Below are 27,031 nucleotides of genomic sequence, written 5' to 3'. Positions count from 1 at the left end.
GGAATGCATTGAATAAACCAAGGCTTATTAAGGTTTAGATGTGGGACAGCAGAAATAACCACACAGTAACTTTTTTATAAATATAATTATGGGGATAGCTAGACCTAATATCAGAAATTGAGGCTATCTAGAAAATCTAGTCATGGCAGGTCACTCTATAAATAACAACCAGTTGTTTTTAAACAAAATTGTTTTGGATTATAAAAGTAACACATGCTCAAGTTTTGGCAGATACAGAACAAACTGGAGAAGAAAATATGACTCACTCATAATCCTTCCAGACCTCCACTTCCAGAAAATCCCTATTAACATTCAGTCCATAGAAATAGTCACTGGCACTACTTACTCGACCCTACAGTAACAATTTGTAAGAGTCCCGACTATGGAAATTAAAATGCACTCACCTCCACAACACATTCATAAACTGTGTCATCCAACAAAGAAACCTTGCAATGCATGTTTCTGTGTCTTCTGATTGATTTCTGGGAAGCTTTTAATTCTCTTTCTGCTTTTGACTCAGGACTTTCTTCTTTTACTTCTATTTTAGAGCACTCTTCAAGGCCTCCTCCTTCCTTAGTTTCAAAGTCTGGGTCTTCTCTGTGTTCTTCCTGAGCAGGCTGCATATCCATGACATCAAGTCAGTAATAAATACATTTCACTAAATATGCTGTGTACATTTTAATAATTATAATAACGCTACCAATAAATGCAGTGAAGAAGAACTGTTAAAACAAATGTAAGTGATATTAAGATTAAATAATTTATCTATAAAAGATATTATGATCTCCTAAAAGATCTATATACACTGTGCTATCCTCAGAACTTCTCGGGTAGAATCCTATCTTTCAAATCAATAAATGAAGATTTCAGGTAAACTCCAGGACACCAATCTATTGCTCTCAGCATTATATATTCTTCCTGACTATGCCATTATATATTACTTTTTTAAAGATTTTATTTATCTGTCAGAGAGAGAGAGAGCACAAGCAGGGGGAGCGGCAGGCAGAGGGAGAAGCAGGATACCCAATGTGGGACTCGATCCCAGGACCCTGAGCTGAAGGCAGACACCTAACCGACTGAGCTACCCAGGCATCCCGCCATTATATATATGATTAAAGTTTATGAAAACCTTACCATCTCTGCCCCTTGCTCCTCAATTTTAACAAGGCAGCTTTATGAATTGCAAAATGAGATATGATTTATCACATATTCTAAATCTTATGAATGGCTAAGAGGAAGTCTTGGGACCAATTTAAGAGCATAAAGCAACATATAAACTAGGCTAACAACTGTAACTGCCAGTTAACTCCTTTCTACCATTTATCAATCACGCTCAATGCAAAGAAGATTCAAAGAAGCAAGAGACCTTGAAATCTGGGTTTCCTGGGGTTATCATGAAGTCATCCCAAAGTTATACAGGTAACTGAAACAACATTTTGGCACATACTTTCTTACTTCCAACATAATAAAACTACTGAAAGATTCTTAACTAAACCTCACTAATTCTCTTCTTTCGTAATACATGGTAGACCTAAAGGAAAAAGGACTTAATTATTTAGCTCCTAAATTAGATATCAAAGGTGGTCGAAAAGGCTCCTTCCCATCCTTCATGACCCTTTTAAATGCGACCTCTTCAGAGAGGCCTTCAGTTGGCTATCCTATGTATCCTATCTCCACTCTGCTATTCATGTCAGTACCCCGTTTATTGCCTTCACAACATTTGTCACAATAAATAATTATTTTGTATTTACTACTTGTTTGTCTCTTCCATTAGACTATAAAGTCATCAAGAGTAGGGATTATATTTGTTTTACAGTAATAATAACAACAACAGTTACTATTCTAAAAGCATTACTTACATGAACTCATTTTATCCTCATAATAAACCTGTGGGGAGGGGACTATTATTATCCCCACCTGACAGATAAAAACAGAGGCCACAGCTGTAGCAACATTTTTCTAGATGAGGCAAAGGAAACAAAAGCAAAAATAAACTATTGGGACTACATCAAAATAAAAACCTTCCGCACAGCAAAGGAAACAATCAACAAAACTAAAAGATAAACTACTGAATGGGAGAAGATATTTGCAAATGATGTATCTGATAAAAGGTTAGCATCAAAAATATATTTAAAAATTTATATAACTTAGGGGCGCCTGGGTGGCTCAGTCGTTAAGCGTCTGCCTTCAGCTCAGAGCGTGATCCCGGCATTCTGGGATCGAGCCCCACGTCAGGCTCTTCTGTGGGAGCCTGCTTCTTCCTCTCCCACTCCCCCTGCTTGTGCTCCCTCTCTTGCTGGCTGTCTCTCTCTCTGTCAAATAAATAAATAAAATCTTAAAAAAAAAAGGTTTAAAAATTTATATAACTTAACACTAAAACCCACAAATAATCCAATTTAAAAAGGGGCAGAAGACATGAAAAGAAATTTCGCCAAAGAAGATGTCCAGATGGCCAATAGACACATGAAAAGATGCTCAATATCACTCATCAGGGAAATGTCAATCAAAACCACAATGAGCTATCACCTTGCACCTATCAGAATGGCTAAAATCAAAAACACGGGGTATCTGGCTGGCTCAGTTGGTGGAGCACTCGACTCTTCATCTTGGGGTCGTGAGTTCAAGCCCCACGTTGGGTGTTTACAAATAAAATCTTTAAAATAAAAAACACAAGAAACAACAAGTGTTGACGAGGATGTGGAGAAAAAGGAACCCTCGTGCAGTGATGGTGGGAATGCAAACTGGTACAGCCACTGTGGAAAACAGGAGGGAGGTTCCTCAAAAAGTTAAAAATAGAACTACACTACGATCCAGTAATTGCGCTACTGGGTATTTACCCAAAGAATATGCACCCCTATGTTTACTGCAGCATTATCTACAATAGCCAAATTATGGAAGCAGCCCAAGTGTCCATCGACAGATGACTGGATAAAGAAGATGTGGTATATATCTACCGTGGAATATTATTCAGCCATAAAAAAGAACGAAACCCTGGCATTTGCAACCACATGGATGGATCTAGAGAATACAATGCTAAGTGAAGTAAATCAGTCAGAGAAAAAGAAATGCCATATGATTTCACTCATATGTGGAATTTAAGAAACAAAACAAACAAAGAGAAAAGAAAAGAGAGACAAACTAAAACAGACTTAACTATAGAGAACAAACAGATGGTTGGTGGGAGTGGGGAATAGTGGGAATAGGGGAAGGGGGATTAAGAGCACACTTATCGTGATGAGCACTAACATGGAATTGCTGAAACATTATATTACACACCTCAAACTAATATAACAGTGCATGTTAACTACACTGGAATTAAAATAAAACTTTAAAAAAAGAAATTAAGTTTATGATATGAAAAAAATTAAAATAACCCAATTGCAAAAAAAAAAAATAGGTGAAGGGGATCAAGAACACTTATCATGATGAGCACTGAGTAATGTATAGGACTCTCAATTCACCATATTGTACATCTGAAACTGACAGAACACTGTATGTCAACTATACTGGAATTAAAATTCAAAAAAAAAAAAAAAAAAAAGGAAAAGGAAAGAAGCCCGAGCAGTTAAAGTAACTTGTCCAGCATCATTCAGTTAATAAATGACATACCAGTCTGGCTCCAGAATTCATGTCATACTGTACCAATGATACCCAGCTTAGGACCTGGCACACATAGTAGGTTTTCAATACATATTTGTTGAATGAATAAATAAACATTAAAAACTGAAATATGGCTTCTGAAAAATCCAAGGTACCATACATAAGACTGGTACAGTCCTATGATGCAAACTCACTTTTTTAAAAACCTGGATAGAAAAGGACCACTCAAGTGAAACTCTATCACACATACAGAAATATGGTTAAACAAATAAACCTTTACCTACAAGGTTCTGATCCACAAGGTTTTGATTATAATTACTAGCTTCTAAAAAGCCCAAAATAGTTTTCTCCTTTAAACAATATCTCCTTGAGGGGCACCTGGGTGGCTCAGTGGTTAAGCATCTGCCTTCGGCTCAGGGCGTGATCCCGGCATTCTGGGATCGAGCCCCACATCAGGCTCCTCCGCTATGAGCCTGCTTCTTCCTCTCCCACTCCCCCTGCTTGTGTTCCCTCTCTTGCTGACTGTCTCTCTCTCTCTGTCAAATAAATAAATAAAATCTTTAAAAAAATAAATAAATAAAATAAACACTATCTCCTTGAAATTTATTAACAGTACTAATTTATTTTCTTTTTCTTTATATATAAACACCTGCATACAATTTATCACGAATATGATTTAATAAAGTTTCAATGAATGAGACTTTAGTTAAATCTAAAATTAACTTTGTCCATCATCCGTTTCAACTTCAGTACAAATGCTATGATGTTTAGATAAAACAGACTAACCCTGATTCAAACGCTAACTAAACCAAAATACGGATTTTTCCCTACATAAAGCAGAGGAGAAAAAAGGCAGTTAAAAACCTCCTCAAAGTACAAGTCTTCCTGAAAGATACTGTAATTTAACTCTTTTGGTATTTCTAAAATAAAATTCAATTAATGATATTAAGATACATAGGGTTTCTTTGCTTTACTGTTCATGCTGATTAACTGAGTAATCATAACTAACATTTAATGAGTGGCAGGCAATGTCTTAAGGGCCTTCCATTTTTATCTTGTTTAATCCTCTAATAGCCAAAGGAAGTGAATTTTATCCTCATTGCATAGAGAAGGAAACTAATAAAACAAAAGTGTCACTCGGCTATGATTTCTAGACTGATTTCACAGCCTGCATGTATGTTTATTTGTTTTTAGAGATTTTATTTATTCATTTGACAGAGAAAGAGGAGGAGAACACAAGTAGGCAGAGTGGCAGGCAGAGGGAGGGAGAGAGGGAGAAGCAGGCTCCCCGCTAAGCAGAGAACCCAATGGAGGGCTCGATCCCAGGACTCTGGGATCACGACCTGAGCCAAAGGCAGAAGCTTAACTGACTGAGCCACTCAGGTGCCCCATATAGCCTGCACATTTACTATTACACTATATAGTAAATCTTCTTTTCAACTTTTTTCACAAACAGCAAGTATGTAATTACAACTTTATCCTAAATTTTACTGTTAGCACTTTTAATATCCAAGTAATATTTCTAGAAATACATGTAATATTTTTAGAAAGATCTAATAAAATGGTGTAGCCCAAACCTGAGACCTATAACAAAAACATACAGGATTTATACTTTCAACAATGCAAATAATGCTCACATGCTTCAGAAATAAAAACACCTTTAAAATAGCTTTCAATTTGTAGGTATTAAGTCTAAAAGCAAACAGGATGCCTAGAAAATAGTTTGAGTTACAGTACTAATACTTGCGAATGTTTTTTTGGACAGATAAATAAATTCACAACTCATGTTTAGTACATGCTATATATGTGCTTGTTAAACTTTAATGTGCATCAAATTACCCTGCAATCTTTGTTCAAATACAGATTCTGATTCAGCAAGTCTGGGGCAGAGCCTGAGATTCTGCATTTCCAACAATCTCCCAGAGGCTGCCAATGCTGCTAACCCAATGACCACTCTGAATAGCAAGACATCACTGAGACACAATTAAGGCCCCAAACTACTGTATATTACAAAGGTGATAAAAGAGCTGGCCTTCCTTATCTATAACTTACACTCTGATAATATGATCTGGTTGGAGAAAACAATAAAAATTAGGCAGGCATGGCTCAAACCTAGCATATACCTCCGGATGGCATGAATCTATTACATGGCTTCTTTGAGGATTTTCATAAAAGGACCACGTTTGCAGATAAACTGTCCCATTCCTAATAATTCCAACAAAAAGAACTTTAAACCACCTCACTTTCCCCGCCCTCATTAAAAATCTTGGACTTGCTCTATTATCACAGCTAACTGATACATAGGCTGAATAAACTCATTTGATAAATACTTTTCTTTCATTTTGTTTTCTTTGATTTATAACATGCAAATATAAAAGTATAGAGTGTTCTTTTAAAAAGTCAAGTTTCCATTGACGACATTAATTTCTTTACAACAGAAATTCCAAAGCTTCATGGGACTTATTCCTATCAATGCCTAAGTCAACTGGTTAGCAGGAAATAACACCAAATGTTACTAAGTGGAAAATAAAGTGTATAACGTGTCTTCATTCCACACCTCCCACACATCTGCACACGCCTACCTGTGTTTCTGCACTGCTTAAAGAATGAAGATCCAAGGATGGGTCTGTTTTGAGTTCAGGTTCAGGAGCTGCAATTGGGGCTTTTAAGATGATCTCTTCATCAAGACTGGTTCCAAATTCTATCTCTTTCTGACCTCCTTCACATTTCTCCTTCGCTGACTCTACGTCTTTACCTTCTTCCTCAGAAACCTGAGACTTAGGCCTTTTGAGAAATGAGGAGAACAGCCGTGACAGGCCCCTATTTTCTGATGTCCGCTCCTTGTTCTTGGTTAAGTCTTCATGTGTCGGAGTATCTCCATTAGATGTTTTCAGCTTCTGCTCACACTGATTATCTCCCTCAGCTGCCTCTTGGGAAGCCTCTTCCAGCTGAGTTTCTTGCTGGCCTGAATTTGTGGCTCCCTCACCTTCTTCCTTCTGTTGTTGGTGCTGTGAATTTTCAGCTTCGGCCACTAAACTCTTCTCTGTTGTCATGATGTTGCTATTAAAAAGACAGAAAAGGGGAGCTCTTATAATCAAAACCGATTGCCGCAGGCAAAACCCTAAATCATGTCAAGTGTGCCAAAATTAATATATTTAGGTATTTAATCACCAATGGACAGTACTTCAGTCCATTAAGCATGAGACTTTCCATTACAGTACAAAATATCTCACCTATACATTCTGAATAAATTATTAATGCTTTGACTTGCTAAATATATGCACATGGAGAAATTACCTTACCCTTGAGGCCAACTTAGTGAAATGCATATTTCAAATCCAAGGCTCTGAACTGTATATAGCAGATACCATTTTATCCTTCCTAAAAAAGATCTTATTTGTATGCTACGTATTGAAGGTATCAATCTAATAAAGGTGCAAAGTTTGCAGGAATTATCCTTTGCAAACGTCTCCACACCCCAAGAAATGATGAGATTAAAAGGTCTCCAACTCTTTATTGTTCTTTTTCTTTATATTTCTTAGAACACATAGACTTCTCTATTAAGAACAGCAAATGCAGAATTCTGATCATTTATCAGATAGTAATGACAAGTATATGATTACCAAAAAATCCTTAAATTTTCATGTTACAATACTAAATTAGCCTCTTGCAGAAGTATCCTACTTCAAGTTCTTTAAGACTTTTTTCCTTCGGAAAAATATGATTTTCAATGCTCAGCATTTTTAAGAGTAGACAGTGAAGTTATTACAATAGAGAAAAATAAAAGAAAAATAAAGAAACAAAACAGAGAAGACAGATTTAGGGGCACCTGGGTGGCTCAGTGGGTTAGGCATCTGCCTTCGGCTCAGGTCTTGATCCCAGGATCCTGGGACTGAGCCCCGCATCGGACTCCCTGCTCAGCAGGGAGTCTGCTTCTCCCTCTCCTCCCAGCTTGTTCTGTCTCTCGCTATCTCTCTCTCTCTCTCTCTCAAATAAATAAATGAATAAAATCTCAAAAAGAAAATAAAGTTTAGAGAACACATATTTAGAAAGCAAATGCTGAAGAGAGAAGCAAAAGAGAGAAGGCAGGCTATAGAGCTCACATATTTCAAACTTGTTGGTTTCTAGCCTCTTGATCTCAAAATCCCAGTATTATTAGTCAGGTCTCACAATCACAGCCGAAGAACATTGTCACATCTAGTTTACTAAAGAATAACCAGGGGTGCCTGGGTGGCTCAGTTAGTTAAGCATCTGACTTCAGCTCAGATCATGATCTAGGGTCCTGGGATCGAGCCCTGAGCTGGGCTCTGTGCTCAGCATGGAGTCTGCTTGTCCCTCTCCCTCTACTCCTCCCCCTGCTCATGCTCTTTGTCTCTCTAAAATAAATAAATAAAATCTTTAAAAAAAAAAAAAAAGAATAACCAACACACAAGAAACTTTTTTGACACCAGGACATACAGTTGACCATTGATGATCTCACACTTTGATTCACTGCTATACTTAAAAGCACTCCACTCAAAACGTAGCATTTACATTCTCTTCACATCTGCTTCACACTATTTAGATGAAGTAATTTTATTTGAATGTTCACAATCCAAATTAATGAACTATATTTAGCTCATTTCCTTCTCAGGCTCTTCGCACTTGCTGTTCTCTCCACCTATGATGTATTTCTCCTGGCAACTATTTTAAGCAACACAAATATTAAAATATTTTAAGCAATAAAAAATTCACCAAAGCACATTTTCTATTCTCATTTACTAAGTCATAAAAATTACTCTGTGCTCATAAAATATGCAATTCAGTCTTTATAAACACTATTTAAAACATTTACCAACCAATCTACATCCTTAATTTGTTACCCTTGAGTGAGGTACACTTGTACTTAAATAAAAACATAAAATTGTCATCAGTTCCTCCTCATATTAGGAGTAGACAACTGACTTTTCCAAAAGTCTTTTTCTTTGATCTCTAAGTAATCAAACAACCAGAAAGAAAACCTGGATATCAAACTTCTTTTTTTTTTAAGATTTTTTTATTTTATTTATTTGACAGAGATAGAGACAGCCAGCAAGAGAGGGAACACAAGTAGGGGGAGTGGGAGAGGAAGAAGCAGGCTCCTACCAGAGGAGCCTGATGTGGGGCTCGATCCCATAACGCCGGGATCACGCCCTGAGCCGAAGGCAGACGCTTAACCGCTGTGCCACCCAGGTGCCCCCTGGATATCAAACTTCTATATAGTCTAGAAGAGTAATGATTTGATTTGAGGGCATCAGTTTACCTCATGCTTCCTTTGCAAAAATAAAGAGAGGACAGGATGAGAACTTAGCATTATTTTCCACAGGTTTCAGATATGACTTTATCTAATGCACTCTATGGAAAAGGTACGGAGACCACTTCCCATTAAAACCTTCCCATACAACAGATTTTGCAACAAGGTCTCTCATAAAGACCAACTTTTAAAAATACAAATCTTTTGTGAAAGTTTTAGCAAATATGAAAACCACTTAAGCCCCACTTTTTTTTTTTTTAAGATTTTATTTATTTATTTGACAGAGAGACAGCCAGCTATAGAGGGAACACAAGCAGGGGGGGTGGGAGAGAAAGAAGCAGACTCCCAGTGGTGGAGCCCGATGTGGGGCTCGATCCCCCAACGCTGGGATCACGCCCTGAGCTGACGCTTAACGACAGCGCCACCCAGGCGCCCCTAAGCCCCACTTCTAACGGTCTTTTACTTGCCTCTTTTTGTAAATGAAGAGTATTTACTTACTCCTGTGTTTTACAATTTTTTTCATAGAGTTTTAAAAATAGAAAAGATTGTCTAAGGATATTCCTATCATTGCTTTCACATGAAAGGGAGTCTCTAAGAAAGTAGCTGAATGAGTAAAAGTACTCAATTGTTTAAAAAAACACACACACAGATGGTAACAATCCATATGCTATATATGTACTTGTTAAATTTTAATGTGCATCGAATCACCTAGCAATCTTGATTCTGATTCAGCAAGTCTGGAATGGAGCCTGAGATTCTGCATTTCTAACAAGCTCCCAGATGTTGCCAACGCTGCTGGCCCAATGGCCACTCTTTGAGTAGCAAGGCATAAAAAAAACACTATTACTTTTGGAACATACTCATGTTCCAATGCCTAAGAAATAAAGATGGTAAAAAGCTACTTTTAGAAAGTAGAATATGAACAGCGAAAAATACTTGACAGAAGAAATGTTCAACAAACACCTGATGAATTAATGAATGAAGCACAGAATGCAACATGCTGTTAAACGTGGAAGCTGAACCATTAACATCTTCCAGAATTCTTTGTGTTGCTTCATCAAAAGTTAATTGAAAATTTTAACTGTAGAGCTAAGGCAATTCCAAATTGTCCAAGAAGTCATGACACTTGCCCAGAGTCAGTGATCTTGGTATCTCCACCGGTATGATCTCTTTGACGCATTTAGGAATGAATGATCAAGGTATATGAACAAAGTGATTCAACAAGTTTATACCTTATGTTATGTTCACCACAAGTGTAGCTGTCGTCTGTCTCAATACATCGCCGTTACAATATCACTGATTGTATCCCTTTTACTGTGTCTTTTAAGCCCGTGACTTACTTATTCCAGAACAGGAAGCCTGTATCTCCCTCCCTTTCACCCATTTAGCCCAACCCTCTAACCTCCTCCCCTCTGGCAACCATCAGTTTGTTCTCTGTATTTGTAGGTCTGATTCTGCTTGCTATTTGTTTATTCATTCATTGTTGTTTTGTTATTGTTTTAGATTCCACTTATGAGTGAAATTGTATGGTATTTGTCTTTCTCAGTCTGACTTATTTCACTTAGCATAATACCCTCTAAGTCCATGTCATGTTTAATGACACAAGCTCATCTTTTTATGGCTGCGTAATATTCCATTATATATATTTATATCTTCCTTATCCATTTCTCTACTGATGGACATTTAGGTTGCATCCATATCTTGGTTATTGTAAATAATGGTGCAATAAACATAGGGGTGCATATATCTTTTCAAATTAGTATTTTCATTTCCTTTGGGTAAGCACTCAATAGTGGAATTATTATATAACATTGTATGTCAACTATACTCAAACTTTTAAGAATTAGCCACCAAAACACTATCAAATCACCGTATTTTAACTCTCTGCAAAGCACTTATTGTCTAAAATTATCTTGCTTATTTACTTTTCTTTTTTCCTTTTCCTGAATTGTCTGCCCTCCAAAATAGCGTGTACAACACAAGAGGGCAGTGTCTCTGTCTTATCTAGCAGAAACTCACAAATACATAGAAGTGTCTGATAAATATTAAGTGCTCGATAAATATTTTTAAATAAAAAAAGACATGAATAAAGAATTCGAGAGTAACATCTATCAGTGCAAAACTGACACATTTTGCCATATAACTGGACATGTAAAAAACCGAACATAAGTAAAGAACGGCTTAGAGCACAATATAAGGAACAGGCACACAAGCAGAAGGGCAAAAGAATTCTATTGCAAGGAACATACTGAATGGTAATATCATATATTACCATATATTTAGGTAATATCATATATTAAATGCAGGAAAACAATCAGGCAATCAGACAATGTAGTTAGTATTCAGGAGGGATACTACAATTCAGAGTACGCAAGGAAAAATAAAAATAAATTATCAAGGAATGTTTTCATGCATGTTCTTACCAGCCACACACACATGGGTAGCAACACTATTAGTAAGCACCACAAAAGGGGAGGATGAGAGTAGAGAGAATATTAAATGCAAACAATAAACCAGGCAAGTATCTCCAGTTAGCTCTGAGGCTGATTAGAATTAAACAAAAACTAAACGGCAGAAAGAAAATATCCTATGGACCATTTACTAAAAGCTCAAATAAACTCACCCTGACAAATATGTTACACCTGCAGCCAAGTTCTTCCTGTTACAAATGATAAGATGGGTAACCAGAGGAAAAGATATAAAGAAACCAAGCAGCAAAGACAGGATTAATGCTCTACAAACAGGCCCTTCCTGTTTGCAGTAAATGATATTCCTTTCATTCTGGATACAAAATCCAAAAGGAGGTATCTATTTACTTAATGTCAGAAAGAGGTCTTTGATTCAAAAAAAAAAAAAAAAAAGCACTTTAGACAAAGCAATGAGTTCCCATTCCATCTCAATCCTAACCTTCCAAACCCTTGGAATTACACCCCATCTGGTATAAAACAAGATACACTTGTTTTAATAGTGTGCATCTGCTGACTTCAGGCAAATCAGATCTTTAAAAGTCTGATACTGAGCAGATTTGCAAGGGCCAGACAATATCTTTCATCTTTTTTGTGCCTCTCTCTGACATTAGTACAGTCAGTGCTCCATTAATGCTTCTTGGGTGGAAAACTTTGAAAAAACACTACAGTTTGGCACCACTAAGAAAATTCCTTACAATCACCGTTTATGGATGAAGTGTAATGATTTAGGTATTAGTAATACTCTTCAAATTAGTAAACATCTATCAAGGTTTACCGAGTGCGAATCACGTATAAGGTTTGGGTTTAGCAACTGAAAGGGACTCAAGAATAATAATATACAATTCTTAGGGAAACAAGACATACAGGGATTCCCCCGCTTTTCAAAAGTTTGAGTTATGCCACTTTGCTTATTTAAAAAAGACCCCCGTTAGTACAGCTCTTCCTCCACTTATGATGCAGTTATGTCCTGATAAGCCCACAGTGAACTGAAATATTCTAAGTTGAGAGTGCACTTAACCCCCAGAACGTCATAGTTTGGCCTACCTTACACGTGCTCAGAACACTGACATTAGCCTACAGTTAGGCAACATCATCTAACACAAAGCCTACCGCATTATAAAGTGTTGAATATCTCATGTAATTTATTGAATGCTGTACTGAAAGTGAAAAACTGGCTGCAGAATGGTGTTAAGTGTATTGGCTGTTTACCCTCATGTTTGTGTGGCTGTGAACTGTGGCTCACTGCCACTGCTTCTCAGCATCACAGGAGTATGGTATTACATACCGCTAGCCCAGGAAAAAACCAAAATTCAAAATTCAAAGTGTAGTTTCCACTGAATGCACTATTGTAAAGTCAGAACAACTGTAACTCAAACCATCATAAACTGGGGACCATCTACGCCTGTTTTCACTAACTGAAAGAAGTCTAAAGAGGATTTGCACTTTTACGAAAAAAAGCAAAAATGGCATTCAGCATTTGTGTTTCTTTCTTTTTTTTTTTTGGAGAAGGTAGGCCATTAATTAATTAATTAATTAATTAATTTTTTAGTAGCCTAGCGTGGAGCCCAATGGGGGGCTTGAACTCACGACCCTGAGATCAAGCCCTGAGCTGAGATCAAGAGTCAGACACTTAACCAACTGAGCCACCCAGGTGCCCCCAGCATCTGTTTTGCAGCAAGCCATTACAGAGGCAGCACACACCCTGAGCAGCGACAGGGTGAACCACCAAGCTCCTTCCCGGGAACTACACTCGGCATCTCAGCATCAAGTCACCACAGTTTTGAACTGTGTCTATGAGCATCTATCTGTGCTTTGTCTCAACTTATTTTGTGCACCTATTAGCAAGATGTGTCCTAAGATATCAGAAAAGTGGTTATTTTTGGGGTCTGGGAACACTCAAAAATTTTTCCATATAAATGAATGGTAATTGCTTCTTTGCTTTTCACCATTTCGGCTTACAAAAAGGCTTCCTAGGAATATTCTACTTTCAGATAGTAGGGGCAACCTGTATATATAAACAACTAAAACACCGGCAGTACCTGGTGCTTAATCAGACGAGGCCTCATGAGTGGAACCAATTAAGCTTTAGAAAAGTATAAAGTAAGAACTTTCTTTTTTTTTTTAATTTTATATATTCAAGAGAACGAGAAAGAGAGAGTGCACAAGCAGGGGGAGGGGCAGAGGGAGAGGGAAGCAGGCTCCCTGCTTAGCAGAGAGCCCAACGCAGGGCTCTATTCCAGGTCCCCGGGATCATGACCTGAGGCAAAGACAGATACTTAACCAACTGAGCCGCCCAGGCGCCCCTAAAGTAAGAACTTTCAATTAGAATGATCACAAAAGGCCATGTGGAGAAGACTGTTTTAAGTAGGCTCCACGCCTAGCACGGAGGGCTCCAACTCATGACTACCAGATCAAGACCTGAGCGGATCAAGACTCAGACACTTAACAAACTGAGCCACCCAGGCACCACAGAAAAGGTGGTTTTTAAGTTATACCTTGAAGGGTGAGTATAAGAAACCTGAAGTTTCTTCAATGGAATTGCAGACAAGGGAACTGGCCTGACTAAGAATACTGTAACTATTCAGGAACTAGTGAGTAGTCACTACTGGTTGGAATAAGGCTACAAACGGGAAGTAGAAGGAAGTAAGGTTAGAATAGAGTTACCATTGAAAATTAATTCTAACAGAAATAATAGTAGATAACGTTTACTGAGTAGCTAGTAAATACCACCCACTACCCTACATACGTTATCATGTTTACAACTACTCTACAAGGTAGGTGTTCATTTCCCAGATAAATAGACAGGTTCTGGGAGGTTTAAAAATTCACCTCAGGGGCGCCTGGGTGGCTCAGTCATTAAGTGTCTGCCTTCGGCTCAGGGCGTGATCCCAGAGTCCTGGGATCCAGCCCCACATCAGGCTCCTCCGCTGGGAGCCGCTTCTTCCTCTCCCACTCCCCCTGCTTGTGTTCCCTCTCTCTCTGGCTGTCTCTCTCTGTCAAATAAATAAATAAAATCTTTAAAAAAAAAATTCACCTCAGATCACAGACCCAAGCCATGCTTTAATAAAACTATTAATACACAACAGGGTAGTGATTCTATTGTAAATTCCCAGAATACTATCTCTCTTTCTAAAACTTGGTACTGCAGATGTTTCTTCTTCACTGTTCTCTGCTAAAGAAGCCTCTATCTGTTAATTTATGGACAAGCTACTCAATCTGGCCAAGATCACCTCCATTCCCACCAGTTTCCAGTCCCCCGCTCACGTACATATTTCTCTTTCCACAGAGTGTATGTGAAGAGGGAATGGGGAGAAAGTGAAAGAAGAGGAAAGAAGACAGATTATGAAAGATGTGAATAACATGTTTAATAGTTCAGGCTTTAGGGGCACCTGGGTGGCTCAGTTGGTTAAGCGTCTGCCTTAGGCTCAGATCATGATCTCAGGGTCCTGGGATTGGGCCCACCTCAAACCCCACCCCCAAAGGCTCCTGCAAAGGTCCCTGTATCGGGCTCCATGCTCAGCGGGGAATCTGCTTCTCCCTCTCCCTATGCCCTTCCCCCACTGTTCATGCACTTTGTCTCTCTCTGTCAAATAAAAAAATAAAATCTTAAAAAAGAAAAAAAAAGTTCAGACTCTATCCTGAAGGCAGTGGAGAACTACCACAGGTTTTAAAGCAGGGAAGTAGGTAAACAAAGTAGAGACAGGAGAGGCTAGAAGCAGAGAGAAACTCAACACATGACTGGGTAAATTCAGGTTATCAGGGAAAAAATTCACAATGGGGATCCCTAGGGAAGCTGAAACCAACACAGGGCAGAGAAACTTGAAAAGCCTTGCAACCAAAGCTTAAGAACCACCATCCCCCTTAGTTTTTCTAGCTGGTTTCATTAGCATGCTTCTCATTAACCCAGGCAGTCTCCTGTCTCAGTCTGAGGCATTTTAATAATACACCTTCCTTGACCCACTCTGATAAACGGCTTAATAAAAGAGGTATAGCAATAGAACCAAAACAGAAGAGAGAAAGAGGTGACTATCTCATGAACATCTCAATACAACAGGTCCAAAATTAAACTCTTGATCTTTTTCCTATCCCTGGAAAAAGCTTAATCCTACCACCTAATAGCTCAAACCAGAAACCGAAGCTCTACTCTTGTATCAGCCCCTCCACTGCCCTTCCCAGTCCAATCCGTCTGTTTTTCTGTGGAGTCTGCCTCCAAAATGTATTTAGACTCGGTCCATTTTTCTCCTTCTACACTGCTACCACGTTTGTGCAAGGTTCCTTCACTTCTCACCTGAATTACAGCCCCTTGAATGATCTCAACCACCTCACTTTGTTCCACTTTTCTCCTGTCCTCTATATCCTGGTCACACTAGCCAAGTGCGTTCCCGACTGAAGATATCTGTGCGTGCAATCTCCTTAGGCTGGAAGACACCCTACCCCCTGCAAAAAGTATGGTGTCTTCTTATAGTTCGAGTTTCAGCTTAAATAATTCCTCCTCAAAACAACCTTCCTTGACTGCCCTAATATCTACAAAGTCTCCCCAAAAGTCCCTTCTCCAGTTCTCTATCCCAAAGCCTACTTGTTTCCTTCACAGTACTTCTCTCAAAGGATAAGAACATACTGGACAATTACTGTTTAATGTCTGTCTTCCCCACTCCACCACCAACAACTACGCTTTAATACCCATGACAACAGGGCTGTCTTCTCTTCCACAGTGTACCTAGTACCTAGCACAGAACTTGTGCTACCCAGCACAGAACTTAGTACTTAGCACAGAATTTGTGCCACCTAGCACAGAACACGGTAGGCACTCAACTTTTGCTCAGTAAATGAATAAACATAAGGAAAGAAGAATAACTTAGGTTTAACCATATATTACACATATACAGGATGGAGGTTATCCAATCTGACAATAGTTCATATGAAAGGATGTTAAGGTCTTGATCGAACGTGCTCCAACAGAGATAAAGTTCTAAAATAGCTAATAATCTTTAGCTGCATTTCTAGATTTACAGTGACCAGAATACTGAGTTAACTCCTCAACATACATTTTCTGAAAACATTACAAGGTTCTGGGCAATATGGTAAGTTGTGGGGCTACAACAGTGAGAGAGACGAACATAGGTGCCGACATCCTGAGCTTCACTCTCCATGCAGAAGACCATGGAAAGTGACAATCCCTCACTTATCGCTATTTATATTACATCTTTAATCTTACATTCAAATCTGGACAGTTTATTTTTAAAAACCAGAATCTGTCTGAAGGAGAGATAGAAGATGACGGAATTTGAAACCATGTCATCAGGTAAATAACTGAAAGATACTGGAATGGTTGGGAAGCCTGGCTGGCTCAGCTGGTAGACCATGTGACTCTTGACTTTGAGGTCATGAGTTTAAGCCCCATGCTGGGCATACAGTTTACTTAAAAATACACATATATATATTGGGATGCTTAGCCTAGATAAAGAGAATAGAAAGCAGGGAAGTGATTGTTGCTCTCATGAATTTCCAGAGCTGCCAAATTTTATGTGATTTCTAATGGTAGAATTCAGATTAATCTGTGGAAATTATGAAGTTTTCATCTCAATAAAGTAAAAGGAATAAATTCCTAATAATGAGAGATATCAATAATTAAATGAGATGCTTAGGAATCATGAGCCTATTATCATTGGAAATATTCCATGAGAAGATGAATGACCATCTATTATGGATGCCAGAGAAAGGTTTTTCCATCAAGCAGGTCCTGACATTAACTGACCTCTAAGTTTCCATCCAATGCTAAGATTTTATAAATAGGAAGGAAGGTAAGGAAGAAAACAAAGGGACATTAGAATAGTGACGTAACTGGGTTATTTTTAAAAGGCTGTATTAGGGGCGCCTGGGTGGCTCAGTCATTAAGTGTCTGTCTTCAGCTCAGGGCGTGATCCCGGTGTTCTGGGATCGAGCCCCACATCAGGCTCCTCCGCTGGAAGCCTGCTTCTTCCTCTCCCACTCCCCCTGCTTGTGTTCCCTCTCTCGCTGGCTGTCTCTATCTCTGTCAAATAAATAAATAAATAAATAAATAAATAAATAAATAAATATCTTAAAAAAAATAAAATAAAAGGCTATATTATAAAGTCAGAGTTATGATTGGGGTTAGAAGGGGAAAAAAAGAGAAAAATAAAGGATAAAAGGCCCATTTGCTTCTCTCATAAGACAACGGAATCCAGTGGCATTCTTGTCGATTGAAAGAAAAAATGTTCAAGTACTGAAGTTTCAAAAAATATACAGAAAATAGTTTCCCAATAAAAATCAATCCCTTCAAAACCACAGGAAAGTATCTTTCCTAGATAACTCATTTAAGGATTCTAATTAGCACTTCTAGAAAAATAGGAATAACCACCTATGTGGTTTTCAGATAAAAATGGTAACTTATAATACACCAAAGTTTCTTTGTGATTCTCTCTCCATCCTCTCGAAATTATTTTGACCTTAAACTACTCCTTATGTAGACTTTTAAAGAATACTTGCCATAATGAGTGAGTCAGAAATGTCACTCAGCATGAACATGGTGTTTTCAACAACTTAATTTTTAATTTAAGACATTTCTATGCTGACTAACACCATTGAACTAACTCATTCAAAGACATTTTCAAATAAACAAATTTACTCATCTCCTTCTATGAAGACCAAAGAAATGCTCTTCACTTCTCCATAGAATTCAAGCTCATACGTAGACGATATCTAGACATACTCTCAAAGTATACCCCCTGGGCCTCCCAAAAGGATACCCTACCTCCGTGATTACTGGGCATCACTGAGCAACCAGTGAGACCAAAAAATTCATTTTCCAAAGAACTGAGTTTTACTCCCTTTGGGTGTCAAAATGTGTCAGGTTAGCCATTCTGTATGGAAATCTTTTTTTTTTTTTTTTTTTTTTTTTTTTTTAATGTGACAGAGAGACAGCCAGCAAGAGAGGGAACACAGCAGGGGGAGTGGGAGAGGAAGAAGCAGGCTCCCAGCGGAGGAGCCTGATGTGGGACTCGATCCCCGAACGCCGGGATCACGCGCTGAGCCGAAGGCAGACGCTTTAACGACTGCGCTACCCAGGCACCCCTCTGTATGGAAATCTTTATAAAGTGGATGTGCTTCCTTGTTTCATCTAAATAACCTACAGAATATAATTAAACCTTTACTGATTTAGTCATCATCATGAACCTCAATTACTATGCAGTGCTAATGTCCTTAAGGGCTACTAAAGTCTGTGGGGACGTTGAGCTCCGCCACAAGAATACATAAGCATTGTGGTTTTTTATTTTTTGTATCTGCCTTTAATGGTTTTCCTATTCATTTGTTTGCAGAATTAACCCAGATTTCTTGCAAATGTCCAGGTAGCCTACCAACAAGTAGCTTCCAACATCTCTTCTTCTAATCTATTTGCTAATCTACCATTGACTAGGAAACTAAAGAGCCAAGTGTATTCAATCGTGTCTAAAATAAGTGCCAAGGAAGAATATGACTAATGCTTCATATTACTAGAATAACTTCAACACATGTATCTTATGAAACATATTTTGGCCCTTCAAATGCCATATAAGCCTACTATGAGGTTCCCATGATATAGTGACTAGTAAGTAGAGGCTATGAATAAACTACACCAACATAAAGACCACTACCTTTCTTTATAAGAAGAGACCAAAAGTCTTTAATGCCATTATTTATATAAGGTGTTATATTCATATAAACTCTTTTGGAAAACAAAAAACAAAGTAATAGTTTAGTCTGAAAGTATAACAGAAGGGAAGAATTTCTTAAAAGCTCAAAAATCTCAAGGTAAATTCAAACAAAACCTGAAAATTTCTAGCTGCAAAGCGGTTTTATCTAAGATTTACGGAACTTTTCTTACACTCTTATTTTCGTTATATCATCTTAGAGCCAATTCAATCTAGCAATACTTAATTAATTTCTAAACTCAAGAAATCCTCTAAGATTTATTATATGGGTAAAATTTCACTCTGACCCAAAGACTACAGTAAATAGTGCACAAGTATGAATCAGAAACTTGCACAGGGTCATGGCTTGTTTGAGCAAACATTCTAAGATTGGAACAGATGCTATGGTTGTCTCCCACCACTGATAATGTGAAAAATATACTACAGACTACCTGAAGGTAAAATGCTTCCTTACCCAGTTTTAACACTGGCACAGAGACAAGATTTAATAACAGTGGAGTATTTCAGGGAGGTGGGAAGAGGGATGGGTGAAATAGGTGGTGAGGATTAAGGAGGGCCCTTGTGATGAGCAGAGGATGATGTAAGAAAGTTTTGAATCACTATATTGTACACCTAAAACTAATATTACACTGTAGGTTAACCAACTGGAATTTAAATAAAAACTTAAAATTTTTAATCAAAAAATTAAAAATAAATAAATATTCTACAGCTATAAATCGAGGAGGTTATGATTTGTTGTCCAATGAAGAATAAATGTCTTCTAAACAACAACAACATACAGAAGTACAAGTTTTCATAATAACAAATAAAAGTACAATAAACTCCTCCATCTTTAAAAGTATTAATAATGGTAGAGTATTTCAAATAACCCACTATCTGCTAAAAGAATTCAATAAAAGCATTGACCAAGCTTGATGACATTTCTCTCTCTCAAAAGAGAAGGGCCCTATTATTGTGTACCTAATTCTGAGCAATAAAGAATAATTTGTTGGTAATATGATCATATCAGGAAACTTGGCAGAAAACAGCAATTTCACAAAGTTTTTTTTTTTTAAGATTTATTTATTTATTTGAGAGAGAGAGAATGCGGGGGGCAGGGGCAGAGGGAGAGAGAATCTTAAGCAGACTGCAAGGAGCATGAAGCCTGTCCTGGGACTCAATCTCACAACCCTGAGATCACGAGCTGAGCCAAAACCAAGAGCTGGATGCCTAACTGACTGTGCCACCCCAGCACCCTTCACAAAGTTTTTATACTGAGAAAAGAGGTAGGTCAGTCAAATGTGTAAGCTTATTGTAAGCAAATTTTAAAACACATGAAAGAAAAGGCATGATGACATGGCCAAGAATTCTACAAAAATACAGAATTTGTAAGGACAAGGCAATTCTAGAAAGTGAAGTTCATTCACTATAGTTCACAGATATATATTAAGTGCCAGGTTCTTTACTAGGCCCTGGGGATACGGCAGTGAAACTGTCTTTATACAACCAGAAATTTTTAGAAAAACATGAAGTATTAAAGACACAGTCATAAACAGCATGGAGATTATGGGGTTATATGTACAATAATGAAGTTTTTAAAAATAGCATTGCAAAGGAATACTTATAAAAATAATGGCCAAAAGGTTAAGGCCACTAAAGGATAGAGGAAAGAAAGAAAGAAAGAAAGAAAGAAAGAAAGAAAGAAAGAAAGAAAGAGAGAGAGAGAGAGAGAGAGAGGGAGGGAGGGAGGGAGGGAGGGAGGGAGGGAGGGAGGAAGGAAGGAAGGAAGGAAGGAAGGAAGGAAGGAAGGAAGGAAGAAAGAAAGAAAGAAAGAAAGAAAGAAAGAAAGAAAGAAAGAAAGAAAGAAAGAAAGAAAGAAAGAAAGAAAGAAAAAGAAAAAAAAAAGAAAGAAAAAGAAAAAAAAAGGAAGGGAGGAAGGAAGGGAGGAAGGAAGGAAGGAAGAAAAAGAAGGCTTCTAAAAATGGCAAGGAAGAATGGGAAGGAGGGAGAAAAAAAGGAAAGTCAAATTCAAACTATAGCTTGAAAAATAATAAACTGAATAGTGTTGACATGTGTCAGAAGACAAAATTACCTATGTTCATTAAAACCAAACAATATAAAGAAGAACTTACAGTCAAAGACAGTTTAGGCTAGTGTAAGTAAACTTATACATTAAAATGTGTTTTGTTCTCCAGTCCTAGAAAAGTTGTATTTCAAAGTTCAGAAGTAACTTCCCAATTTAATCTCAGATTCACTAATATACCATGGGTCCGTACCAAATTTGCAGCTATGTGATTGGACCGTAATTCAAAACCATCTCAAGCTGGAGAGACCAAAACCAACAAGGTGGCATTTTAAAGAAATGTAAGGTTTCTGCATTGAGGTTTGAAAAATAATTACAAAGAAAAAAAAAGTGGAAATAAATGGTCATCAATCAGAGAACAGATGAATAAATTAACTGTGAATTAACAGGATGGAAACCACAGCAGTGAAAAAGAAGAAATGCATAATCTCAAAATTTAGAATAGTGTTTACCTCCAGGGACAGGGAGGGAAATGTGATTGGAGAGGTACCAGAAGGCTCTCAGCTATATCAGTAATGTTCAGTTTTATAAATTGGGTAATGTTTATCTTTTTCTGTTCCTTAAATATTTGACAATTTTAAAGAATTACATAATTATATTATGAGGAAGACTTAACTTGGTAACATTATTTTTCAAAGATCCATGTGAGCCAAAATTGCAGTGTGGTTTCTAAAAAGATTAACATAACCTTAATAGAAGTGTGGTATCCAGATTACAGGCAATAACTGAGCCACTGTATTCTTTCTCGTTAACCACAGAACACTGTTTCATCCTGAGCATTACATTTTAAGCAGGACATTAACAAAACAGTATATTCAATGACTAGCATGATAGGAGTCTAGAGACCATGACCTCAGATAATCCATCAAAAGAAGTGAGGATAATAAGGACAGAAGGATAATAAGACTAAAGGGAGAAACTAGATAGTTGTCTAAATATAAAAGCAAGAGTAAGATGAATGGATAAAATGTGGAATATATATATGCAATGGAATATATTCAGCCTTTAAAAAGAATGAAATTCTGATACGTACTATAATATGGATGAATCTTAAAAACATTATGCTAAGTGAAGGCATTATGCTAAGGCAGACACCGAAGGACAAATACTGTATGATTCCACTTAGGAGGTACCTAGAATAGTCCATTCATAGAGACAGCATAGAGTAGTAGTAATTCATAGTGGCTACAGGGGGCTGGGAGAAGGATGAATAGGGAGTTATTGTTCATCGGCTAGAGTTTCAGTTTGGGGTGATAAGAAAGTTCTGGATATGGGGGCGCCTGGGTGGCACAGCGGTTAAGCGTCTGCCTTCGGCTCAGGGCGTGATCCTGGCGTTATGGGATCGAGCCCCACATCAGGCTCCTCCGCTATGAGCCTGTTTCTTCCTCTCCCACTCCCCCTGCTTGTGTTCCCTCTCTCGCTGGCTGTCTCTATCTCTGTCAAATAAATAAATAAAATCTTTAAAAAAAAAAAAGAAAGAAAGTTCTGGATATGGATAGTGGTAATGATTGCATAACAACATGGATACACTTAACGTCACTGAGCAGTACACTTAACATGGTTAAGACAGAAAATTTTATGTTGTGTATATGTTACCACAATTTTTTTAAAAAAAGGGAAAAAATGTTTTCTCTGACATTCCAAATCCTTGTTAAGTAACCCTCCTGTGTACCCCTATAGTTCCGGTATTTTCGTATTTATTACATTGTACTATATTGTAATTGCTTGCTTAAAACGTTCCACAAAGGCAGCAACTCTGACTTGCTAACCTTTACATCTTTTGCATTTATCACAATGGGTGACACTCAAGTATTTGATGAATAAATAAAAACATTTTCTAGATACTTCAGGGGATACAAAAATGAATAAGACATAAGTCCCTACCTTCAATGAGCATGCAATTCAGTATAGAAATATATTTTTTGTTTTCTGACTGGTAACCTAGTGTTAAAATGGCTATCCCTTCATTCTAATTTGGTATCACTGTTAAAATCATGTAAATCTACAATGGAAAAAGCCCTTAACTATCAACTATCTAATTCGTTCAAATATGAAGTATATAAGAGAAGTCATTTACCTAAGATCACTCAGCTTATAGTGACCTTAATAACTAATAACTTGAGAAATATTAATTTAGCTAATAACTAAGCCAGCATGGGAGGAACACAGGCATTAGGACCCTCAAGCCACTGCTATTTCCTTTACAACATCATAAAGCCTTATCCCTATGGACCAAATCAGAGTTCCACTGGAGTGGGGTAACACTGCACAAGACAGAGTTAAGGAAGATGAGTCTCTTTTAGCTACAGTGATCTCAAGCTAATACCAAATGCCCTAAAAGATGCTTTTAATTCAAAACCCACAGTCTATGCAAATGAAATGGGAAATCCCAGCCATAGGGCCCATCCTTTTAAATGTCCCACTAATACAATCCTCCACGCACCATCCAATTAATTATTACAGCCAAGCTGGGCTGTCAAGTACCCCATATGTAACAATGGTCCTCTGCAACTTATTCTGCTGAACTGAAAGCTTTTAATACATAATTGTCTATATTTGAAAGGAAAATTGCGAGTGGGTGTACATATCTGTAATAAGATATTTATAACACTCTAGTCTAACATCCTGACAGTTGGCATCATCTAGATCAGCTCCAATCCTAAGAAGTTAGAATCCTGGAAGCTTAAGCATTTTCCATGAAGCATGCATACATATGTATGTGCATGAACGCACACACAACCGACGGACATTTCAACATGATCTCCAAACATCTTTCTTTCTCCCTTCCCAATGAGGCAGTACCTGGGAATCTGGCAACACAAAAAAAGGTGAAAATATAAAAATTTACTCCAACAATGGGTGTTCAAAATTACTGGAACTTGGGTGCCTGGGTGGCTTAGCCGGTTAAGTGTCTGCCTTCGGCTCAGGTCACGATCCCAGGGTCCTGGGATGGAGCCCCACGTCGGGCTCCCTGCTCAGCTGGGACCCTGCTTCTCCCTCTCCCTTTGCCTGCAGCTCCCCCTGCTTGTGCAGGACCTTGTAAATGACTGCCACCGAATCTTTATAGTTCTAAAATACAAGAGTAAGTTAGAAAAATCTACTCTGAGTTCTTTGAATTATATCCTTAGTCATGAGGGGTTTCATTTGACTTGGTTAAATCCTCCATTTACCAACTCCCAGTGTATTCATTATTTTGCCCAGACACAATTTTCTACACCGATGTCTCCAAATCGGTTTGTATAAATAGAAAGAGATGACTTAATCCTTGTTCTAGAAATACATAATAAGTCCATACGTCCTACGTCATGGGATATGGGTGAAACAGAAATTATCGGTTTATTTCTAAGGATGTAGACCTATCACCCTGAGTCCAACACTGAAACACAACCAGGAAATAAAACATGACCCCACATTTCAGCACGTCTAAAAATATCCTGTTCCTTTTAGGGGAAGGGCAAAAAACTCTTCATTCCTTTCTTCTCTATATCCTTTCAATACGATTCTCCCTGCAGATACTGTTCTCTAGCACAGTATCATGAAATCCCAGACCAACATAATGACCTAGTATTTACCTAGTAGCCATCATGAGGGAGGAATATAAGTTATAATGCTGCTTATATTAAAAATATGAGAAAACATATTTCAAGTGTAGAAATAAGAGCAGTTGGACACAATAGATAATGTGGTATAAGAAAGATATATTTGAAAACAAAGGACCTAAAATTGTCTATAAATGTAATTCAACCACCTGATAAAAAACTCATTGTACAAAGACCACATACTATAAAAATCAGGTTCAAATCATTTTTAAATTGTTTATAAACAGAAACGAAAGCATTTGTGTTTAAAACAACAATTTTCCTATAGTAACTGGAATAGCTCTTTAAAGAAGTAGAAGAAACAGCTAAACAATTTTTATACCTAATATCCATTTTACCTTCAATTTATAGCAAGATGAGGGAGGAGCAACTGTCCAAAACTATTACTCCTTCAGTGAAGAAAACAAAAAAACAGCTGAGTTAAAAATCTAAATCCTTTTCATGGTCACAAGTAAAAAGCCTTATTTTTGTTCATATTACATGAAGATTATAAACTCTTAACATGGAAAGGACTTTAGTAAGTTACCTACTCTAACTTTTCATTCAGTGCAGAAACCTTTCTGACCTATTACTGCTAACCAGAGGCAAGCAACGTAGCTCTCGTTTAAACTCTTTTTTTTTTTTCAGATTTTATTTATTTATTTGAGAGAGAGAGAGCATGAGCAGGTGGAGGGGCAGAGGGAGGGGGGGAAACAGACTCCACTCTAAGCAGGGAGTCCGTCGCAGGGCTCAATCCCAGGACCGCGGGGCTCAGTCCCAGGACGCTGAGATCATAACCTGAGCCAAAGGCAGACGCTTAACCAGCTGAGCCATCCAGCCGCCCCTTGTTTAAGCACTTTTGATGGCAGGGACGCTGACTTGACATACTCCATTGTTAGGTAATTCGCTCTAGAAAGATCTTCTCTTACACTGAACCCAAATGTGCCTCTCTATAATTTGCACACATTAGTCCTAATTTGAGCCACTAGATCATCCAAAATAAGCCTACTTCTGATTTCATTCCAGCTTTTCAAATCTTTGAAGACAATATTAGTTTGAACCAGATGAAATTATTATATCATAGATTAATATATATATTATATATAATATTCAACTTTTTTTACCCTAAAAAAAACCAAACAGCAATTTCATATAGTTCAACCCAATATATTGTTTTTTACCCCTCACACTGCTCCCCTCTGCTTTGGTCTTCTCTTTCTAAGGCTGAATATCCCCAGATCCTTAAACTTTTCCTCATATCTGTATCTGAGGATATTTAGTTCCTCATTATCCTGGCCAACTTCCTCCAAATAGTTGTCCAGAGTATCAGTATCTTTCTTTCAAATGTGGTACTCAGAACTGGACACATTTTCCTAAATGACTGAAATCAGAAAAGTTCTATTTTATAACCTGATGCTGAACTCAACACTGAACAGCAAACTCTCAAGAGGAGCTAGAATGATCCTGCTAAAATTTATTTTTAATTTTTTAATAATAAAATCTGTGGGCGGTTTGGTTTGGTTTTAATTTTTATTAAGTAGGCTCCAGGCCCAACGTGGAGCCTAAACTCACGACCCTGAGATCAAGAGTTGGGTACTCTACCAACAGAGCCACCCAGGCACCCCTGTCCCCACTGTTCTTTAAACATGCTAAGCACACTCTCTCTATCTGGGCCTTCACATCTGCTGCGTCCCTCTGCCTGGAAAGCGTTTCCCAGGTAGCCACAAGGCTTACTCCCTTTGGGTCTTTACTGAAATATCACTTTCTCGGTGAGGCTTTCCTCGGCCACCCTACCTAAAACTGGAGCCCCCACTGCACTTCTTTTCCTTTTCCTTTCCTGCTTTAGTTTTCTCTGTAGCACTTATTACTCTTTAGTGACATACTATATAGTTTTTGCTTATTTTGTTTATTGTCTCTCTACCCCACTAGCATGTAAGCTCCATTGGAATAAAGGATATTACCTGTTTTGTTCATTGCTGCATCCCTAGTACTTACAAGTCTGCACCAATAAATATCAGTTGAACAAATGAGCAAATAAATGAAAGAAACTGATCTTGATATCCACAAAGTCCCAAAACTATTCTCCTCATAATGAAAGATGTACATGAGTCATTTGGTGAAGGGTAAAGAAATAAAGACTCCAGACATATTCGAGAGGAACACAAAAGGCTTATTTACATTTCCAAGGTACTCAAATACTTCAGTATTTGAAAAGGCTGACTCCTTCTTTTAGAATAAACTGATGATGAGAAATAATCAATATCAGAAAATTTGTATTACTCTTCTAAAGATTTTTTTGAACTTACACAGTAAATACTATTTTTTTAATTTATTTATTTGAG

At 37.7% G+C, this 27,031-nt stretch overlaps 1 protein-coding gene across 50 annotated transcripts in view; it reads right to left on the bottom strand.

The window, feature by feature from the left end:
• The window catches only part of EPB41 (erythrocyte membrane protein band 4.1), a 193,891-nt gene that overhangs the window by 98,700 nt on the left and 68,160 nt on the right, over positions 1-27,031 (bottom strand). For 39 of the 50 annotated variants that reach the window (XM_026516854.4, XM_026516862.4, XM_026516863.4 and 36 more), the window contains exons 2-3: positions 6,183-6,660; positions 405-617 (exon numbers count right to left, since the gene is read on the bottom strand). In XM_026516854.4, coding sequence (XP_026372639.2) covers positions 405-617; positions 6,183-6,660 — 691 coding nt within the window. The remainder of the gene's footprint in view (positions 1-404; positions 618-6,182; positions 6,661-27,031) is intronic. The other 11 variants (XM_048221912.2, XM_057305293.1, XM_048221913.2 and 8 more) reach the window with 1 other exon arrangement.

The sequence above is a fragment of the Ursus arctos genome, unplaced genomic scaffold (genome assembly GCF_023065955.2).
Source record: "Ursus arctos isolate Adak ecotype North America unplaced genomic scaffold, UrsArc2.0 scaffold_32, whole genome shotgun sequence".
Classification (NCBI taxonomy): domain Eukaryota; kingdom Metazoa; phylum Chordata; class Mammalia; order Carnivora; family Ursidae; genus Ursus; species Ursus arctos.
Note: the sequence above shows the minus strand (reverse complement) of the source record. Positions and strands in the feature narration are given on the sequence as shown.